General features: G+C 34.2%; 2 protein-coding genes across 2 annotated transcripts; one reads left to right on the top strand and one right to left on the bottom strand.

The window, feature by feature from the left end:
* Nucleotides 1–775: 775 nt before the first annotated feature.
* Nucleotides 776–3,720, bottom strand: LOC131658908 (PKS-NRPS hybrid synthetase cheA-like). Its single transcript, XM_058928157.1, has 5 exons — nt 3,680–3,720; nt 2,455–3,007; nt 1,853–2,367; nt 914–1,774; nt 776–824 (listed from the first exon to the last, which is right to left on the bottom strand). The coding sequence occupies exons 1-5, from the start codon at nt 3,718–3,720 to the stop codon at nt 776–778; spliced, it is 2,019 nt and encodes a 672-aa protein (XP_058784140.1).
* LOC131656619 (ATP synthase gamma chain, chloroplastic-like) lies at nt 3,618–5,793 on the top strand. Its single transcript, XM_058926287.1, has one exon. The coding sequence runs from the start codon at nt 3,745–3,747 to the stop codon at nt 4,807–4,809; it is 1,065 nt and encodes a 354-aa protein (XP_058782270.1). The 5' UTR covers nt 3,618–3,744; the 3' UTR covers nt 4,810–5,793.
* The last annotated feature ends 1,921 nt before the right edge of the window (nt 5,794–7,714 follow it).

The raw sequence follows: 7,714 nt of genomic DNA, 5'->3' as shown, positions 1-7,714 counted from the left end.
CAGCCGATGGAGGTACCAGTGCCTGTCTATGACGAAGGACCGTCAGACCCGAGATTATCATATATATCTCATGAGCTTCATCATTACTTACAGCGTCATCAGGCTGTTCCTGAAGACGAACAGTTTCTGGAGATATTTAGAGCACTCAGACTTGCACAGGGCGGACCATTACCTAGGGAAGGTCCAATTACTTATGACCATGAGTCTGATTGATGTCACATTTTATGTTTATATTTATGTTTTAGTTTGAGACTTATGTATTGTTATGAGACTTGTAGACGTCTGTGTTATTATAAGACTTATAGTTTGAGATTAATTATTTATAATCCATTTGGCAACATATTAAAATCCAATAGTACTAATGTTGTAATATCATAAAATCAATCTAAGCTGACATGTTTTGGTAGTATAGGCATTAGCCGTTGCCAATGTTGTAACCGCCCGGCAAATCCTACCATCCAAGAAGTTGCATCTTTTGTGCGATATTTCGTCCAATCAGTTGTGACAGGTGGCAACGGGAATCCTTCATTCATGTTTACCTGCACATAAAATAAATATCAGAAAAACACGAATAGGGATTGAATGTACGAAAAATGTGTTTCTAACTACCTGAACCCAATGATTTCCATTGACAAAGCCGATACAGTAAATGGATGCATTAGGTGAATGTGCACTCGTCATAGGAAAGTAACTCAAACTAAGGTGACCTAAAGAGACGAGAACAACATTATATCGATTAGATATTACATAGCCCAACTCAGGTAACGTCATCCATTTATTTGGTGGTTGTTGACCTAAATTTTCTATCACCAACGATGATCTCACTGTTGGAAGGCGTTGACCAAATAAATCCTCATACAACTTGCTTCTAGGACCTATAATCTCTTTCTCCAAATCCCGACGAACCATTGACCATCCATCTGTGCCATAACCATGCAAAGATGCAATGGCTCTAAAACCACAATTTCCATCATCCATTACATCAACAATGTCATCAATAAATGGTCTGATGTAATCTGGAAATTGTACAATGTATTTATCAAATTCTCTATTTTTTGAGGTTTGAGATAGTTGTGAATATAACCTCTTTGAAGATTTTTGAGAACTCAAATGTGATTGATCAACATACTCATATCCTGAAGGATCACGATAAACATCATATCCCACAGGTCTCTTCCCTTTTTTCTTAACCCCTCCTTTGGTTTTAATTTTTTCAGGCGGTGGACACATCTTTGTTGTAGTTGGATAAGCAATCTCACACACTCTGCTTTTTAATGCTCTTTTTCCGACAACATCTAATGACCTCCACATTTTCCAAATTTCATCGATTGCATTTGTCATGTCTATTTCTGATCCATCATCTGCATCTATATCTTGATTTCCTTCCATACTTAGTTTCCTCCAATGAATATGAATAGCCTCAATTGGTATCGCATCACCACTCAATGTATATCTCCCTAACTCACAAGCACATGGTAACCCATATACTTTTCTATGAGTACATCCGCACTTTTGCGTATCGGTACCCACCATGTCAATCCTCAACCACTCTTCAGCAATCTGCCTCAATGCAGCTCTTGATACTGAACCACGCAAATTTGAATAAAAAGGACTAGTATGTGCATGCTCAACTTCATAAAAACTCTTCTGAAATGAAGCTCTAATGTTGCCCACTTGTATCTTGATGTTGTCATTCATAGCCTCCCAACATTTGCATAAATCACCTAAGCTATTCTCTAACATTTGCTTAAGTTTCCAATGCGCAGACTCCACCCTTTAAATTAAAAAAAACAACTAATTATCTGTAATATTAATATAAAGAAACAATGTCGATAAAATCACATAAACATACCTATTTGTTGTTGTGTTGCCCAAATGTAACACTTGATTGATCCATGCTTCGACAAATCGATGTCTGTGCGGTGTCAACCACGTGTCATTCACATAATCAATAAAACCTTTGGAGTCAACACATGCATCCTCAAGTTGTTTCAACCGTTGATGGTACTCCATCTCATCACTAGCCTTTATCAGTTCAAACCACATTTTCTCCACTGTTTCTCGCATATCATCCACAACATGTTCCTTACACTTTGATTTCACGTTTTTGTTGATGTGAAATCGGCAAAGCAAATTAGCTGTCTTTGGAAATATTGTTTCAATGGCTTTCATTAAAGCAAGATCTCTATCAGTCAAGATTACTTGAGGAAAATTATCCTGCTTGATAAACAACTGTTTCAACTTATCCAATACCCAACAAAAAGTCTCTGTCTGCTCAGATTCCATATAGGCAAATGCAACAGCAAATGTTAATTTAGTTGATGTCATACCAACTATTTCAAACAACGGTTGCCTGTACTTGTTTGTCTTGTATGTGCAGTCCATAATCAATACAATAGGAAACATATTCAACAACTTCACTGATTCTAGATGTGCCCAAAAAATATCTCTCACAACTTCTGACTCATCCTTTTTCCTACTCCAGTAAACATAACCTGATTCTTCAACCAACTTGAGCAATTGTTGCATTTCTGTTCTAGGACCCCTTATGTCTTTTTGTATCTTACTCTTATGTTTGTATATTTGCGTGATCCGAGTGACATTCTCCGGGTCACGCTCTTGCAATGACAATAATATGTGTCTTGGTGGAACATGGCGTTTTGTCAAATCAACAATATGTTGCTTATCATCTGTATTTAGTTGACTTACGAAAGCATGACCTTCAAATCTATCAGGTAAGCCGTGGTTGTGTACTCCGCATTTTACATCGATCTTCCATCCAGAACCATCTTTCGACGGTGTTGACCTAATTTTGAAAGGACAACCACATCTCTTACTAGCACTTTGGGTTTCGCTATCTGTTTTTTTGTATTTTCCACCTCTATCACAACCAAATATTAATTTATCACTTCTTCCTCGCTTGCCTGTTTTGATATCTGAACGAGCTATTATAACTGTTACTTTATTCCTAATTCCAACGTCCTTAATCCAACTTATCGCCTCTTCTCTTGTAGCAAATTTTTGACCAGTTACAAAAACATCAGTTGTATCCACACATGTTTGAGTTACATCGCATTTCTTCAAAGGAGGATCCACACCTAAATATATATATATATATATATATAATTAATTTAGTTTCATATATAATTAAAAAAAATAAAAAGTTAAAATTAAAGTAATTTAAAAAAAAAAAAGGAAAAAATTAAAAAAAAACAAGAACCGGAATACCCACAAAGGGGATATCCGGTTGGGAAAACTTGAAATTTAACAAACCGGAATACCCATACATGGGATATCCGGTTGGTAAAAGTTGAAATAAAACAAACCGGAATACCCATCCATGGGATATCCGGTTGATGAAAGTTTTAAAAAAATAAACCGAAAAACTGCATGTTTGGTTATCCGGTTCAGACGACGTAACAATCTTCCTTTCTCTCTTTACCGTCCGTACAAACAGTAAAAATGAAAAAATAAAAAAAAAATTAAAAATTAAAAATAAAAAAGGATAAAATTGGAATTTTTAAAAAATTGTCGGGGTATTGGGATAAACGTAGGAGTACAGGGTATAATTTTCAATTTTTAGTTTTTATAACAATACAAAGCCCTCATCAAAAGCCCATCACCATCTTCCCTTTCCTAAACTCTCAGCAACCAAACACAGTCTCTCGCAGGATCAAACCGTCCATCACCAACTCCGAACCCAAAACCAAACCCACCCATTTCCAAAACCCCACCACACCTTCAATGTTCTCCACCATTCTCACAAACCGTGTCCCCTCAAAACCCCATCTCCCCAAACCCCATTCCCCCCATTTCCCAATCCGCTGCGGAATCCGCGAAATCCGCGACCGAATCAGCAGCATCAAAACCACCCAAAAAATCACCGAAGCAATGAAACTAGTCTCCGCCGCCCGAGTCCGCCGCGCCCAAGAAGCCGTCATCAACGGCCGCCCCTTCTCCGAAACCTTCGCCGAAGTCCTCCAATCCATCAACCAACAGCTCCAATCCGACGACGTCGAAGTCCCCTTAACCGCCGTTCGCCCCGTCAAAAACGTCGCCCTCGTTGTCATCACCGGCGACCGCGGCTTATGCGGCGGGTTCAACAACTCCGTCGCCAAAAAAGCCGAAGCCAGAGTTCACGAATTGAACAAACTAGGTATAGGCTGTGTTGTCATTAGTATCGGTAAAAAGGGTAACTCTTATTTCAAACGTAGGAGTTTCGTTGAAGTTGATAGATTCATCGAAAACCGCGGTTTTCCGACGACGAAAGACGCTCAGATTATCGCTGATGATGTTTTCTCACTCTTTGTTACTGAGGAAGTTGATAAAGTTGAACTTGTTTACACAAAGTTTGTTTCTTTAGTTAGGTTTAACCCAGTGATTCAGACATTGTTACCGTTATCGAAAAAAGGCGAAGTTTTGGACGCGAATGGGAACTGCGTTGACGCGATGGGAGACGAGTTTTTTAGGTTAACTTCCAAGGATGGGAAGTTGGCTTTGAAGAGAGATGTTGTGAAGAAGAAATCGAGTGACGGGTTTGTTCCGGTTATGGAATTTGAGCAAGATCCTGCTCAGATTCTTGATGCGATGATGCCGCTTTATTTGAATAGTCAAATTTTGAAGGCGTTGCAAGAATCGTTGGCGAGTGAACTTGCTGCTAGAATGGGTGCTATGTCGAATGCGACTGATAATGCTGTTGAGTTGACTAAGAATCTTTCTGTTGTTTATAATAGGGAGAGGCAAGCCAAGATTACTGGGGAGATTTTGGAGATTGTTTCTGGAGCGGAAGCGTTGACACAGATCGATTGATCGGTTTTTTTAGGTATGTATTGTTGAGATAATACTATTATTGTTGTTAATATGCAGAACATATGAGATTATAGAGTTTCCTTACTTTACAAATAGGTTGTTGAAAGATGATTTATCAAGAGATAGAGAATGTAGGTTGGGGATTTTGACCCCTAATTCATTTACTTGTGGTTCAAGGAAAGGGATTTTGTTTGATTTATTGTAATGGAATTATTTAATACAAGGAATGTTAGCACTTAACAGGATTTTAACAGGATTTGAACATGAGATCTTGAGTGGAGTACATTCTCCGGACTCAAACCTTCATCAACATTGTTAACACTTAGCAGGATTCAAACATAAAACGTCTTGGGGTTTGCATCATGCTTGTTACTTATAGTTGAAATAATTGCTTGTTGTTTGAGTTTAACTTTGATTTAAAGAAAGCTTTCAGGGTAATAGCAAAATCTTGGTCTCAGATTTTCAACATGCTTTTGTTTAACCGTCCTCACAAAATATTAAAGACCTTTGTTTGGAATCAATGATGGAATGGTATGAAATGAAGTAGAATAGAATGAATGCAGTTCTATTGTTTGGATTTAGATAAAGAAGTTGGAATGGTGTGACTTGTGAGTGAGACATGAGAAGATTGACTCCATCTCATTATTGATCTTATAACCATAGGATGAAATCAAGTGTTAAATTGGTAATTACAAAATTATCCATATTAGCAAATTGATCTTATAACTATAGGATGAAATCAAGAGTGTTAAATTGGTAATTACAAAATTATCCATATTAGCAAATTAAGTGAGTTACTTATAGGTTGGACAGATTTCAATAGTAGGTTTGAAACCGATAAAAGGATTGATCTAGTTATTTAATTAGAATAGAATAGGGTTGGTTCGGTCGGGCTATAATTATTTTGATTATGTCGGACGTCAAATTCGATCGGGTTTACTTAATATTTATTTTTATTAATGTAGGGTTGATCCACTATAAAAATGGGGTTCATAATGTTGTTAAGGTATCAACATATTTATCATTTAATGGTGATATTGTGTATTCATGATTAAAACATGTTAATGACCAAAATAATGTGAAATGATATAAGAAATATTATCGTATAATAATAATTTTTTTAATAATAAAAAATGTTTCTTCTTTAGGCCATTTTAAAATTGGGATAGTTTTTGTTATCAAAATAAAATAAAAAATGAATGTTTAGAAATTTTAGAAAAAGAGGGTCATTTTTATGGTTTGACCCGATAAATCTTAAAGCGATCAAATTTATTTGATTTATCTGTCCGATCAATTTAATCGTAGTCAATGAAAATTAAATTTCAACGAACGAAATTGGGCCTTTAAAATAAAACAGCAGTTTGGATTAGAGATTTTATACTTGCCACCTCTATATTAAACTTGACACCCCTCACTTTTTCATAATATAAAAAAAAAAAAACGCTTGAAAAATACGGTAGTACAACTGAAAAAATCCGTTATGAATAAAAAAATTCAGTAATGTATTCTAAATATCCAGTATGCTATTTTATCGATTTTAGAGATTTTATACTTGCCACCTCTATATTCCTCACTTTTTCATAATATTCAAAAAAGCGCTTGAAAAATACGGTAGTACAACTAAAAAATCCGTTATGAATAAAAAAATTCAGTAGTGATATTCTAAAAATCCAGTATGCTATTTTATCGATTTTTTTTTTTTTAAAATCGGTGGGTAAAAAAATTTATCAATTTTTTTTAAAATCTGATAGTTCAGATAGGCCTATATGAAAATAGGAAGTTAACATTACCAGATTATTGATAAATTCGGTATATTTTGCAACTTTATGGATTTTTGAAAAATTCGACAATTCATTTTGGATAGGCAAAAAAGATAAACAAAATTATATTTTTCATAAAGGAGCTCCTGCAAAAGACGATACTCGGAGAATACCGTACCTCAGTTCAGAACTCTAGATTAATTGAGCCCCTAAGAACCAGAGAGCTATAAAGCCAAAAAATATATATTTTATTTTTTCATAAATTAAACTCACGCGTTCACACGAATTTTGGTATAATTATACGTGCGTTCACACGCATTTTAGTATGGTTACACGTGCGTTCACACAATATTAATGTGTTACCAGTGCATTCGCACGAGTATTGATGTGGTACGCACACTTTTATTTTCAAATGTAACAAATATATAAATAAAAAAAATAAAATTGTTTTACCTAAGATGTTTATTATTTTTATAAGAAAGACATATTTTTAAAATAAAAACAAAATTGTTTTATATCAATAATATATATTTCAATTTTCATATATCATCTTAAAAAGTATTCTATCTTAAATTTTAAAAAATGTCAACAAAAAAAAATAGTAATATAAATAATTAAAAAATAACACATATTTCCGTGTTTGGATTCATACATTATTTTAAATATATTTATTTTTATTTTCTTTAATTGTAAAAATAAATAACCTGTGAATTCGCACGAATTTTGGTCTGGTTACCCTTGCGTTCACACGGTACTGGTGTGTTACCCGTGCGTTCGCACGGGTACTGATGTGTTACCTGTGTGTTCACACGGGTAATGGTGTGGTACGCACGCTTTTGTTTTCAAAATGTAATAAAAATGTAAATAAGAAAAACAACATTGTTTTATCAAATTATTTTATTATTATTTTTTTAAAAAATACATATTTTTATAATAAAAATAAATTGTTTTACTAAAATTGTCTTACATCAATAATATATATTTCAAATTTTGATATATTATCTTAAAAAATATTGTATCTTGAATTTAAAACAAATCAAAATAATAACATTGATAACATATATAGTTAAAAAACAATACATTTTTCTCGTGTTTGGATTCTTACATTATTTTAATTTTTTTTCTTTAATTGTACAAAAAATATG

Source organism: Vicia villosa, linkage group LG3, assembly GCF_029867415.1.
Source record: "Vicia villosa cultivar HV-30 ecotype Madison, WI linkage group LG3, Vvil1.0, whole genome shotgun sequence".
Lineage (NCBI taxonomy): Eukaryota > Viridiplantae > Streptophyta > Magnoliopsida > Fabales > Fabaceae > Vicia > Vicia villosa.
Note: the sequence above shows the minus strand (reverse complement) of the source record. Positions and strands in the feature narration are given on the sequence as shown.

What these genes read in the sequence shown, in the direction of transcription:
- LOC131656619 (XM_058926287.1), top strand. Translation starts at nt 3,745, where the DNA reads ATGTTCTCCACCATTCTCACAAACCGTGTCCCCTCAAAACCCCATCTC.
- LOC131658908 (XM_058928157.1), bottom strand. Translation starts at nt 3,720, where the DNA reads ATGGGTGGGTTTGGTTTTGGGTTCGGAGTTGGTGATGGACG. An exon ending in TTCGGAGTTGGTGATGGACG is followed by an intron (nt 3,008 to 3,679) that starts GTTTGATCCTGC and finishes ATTTGCTACAAG; the next exon opens with AGAAGAGGCGATAAGTTGGA. An exon ending in AAAAGGATGAGTCAGAAGTT is followed by an intron (nt 2,368 to 2,454) that starts GTGAGAGATATT and finishes TGCACATACAAG; the next exon opens with ACAAACAAGTACAGGCAACC.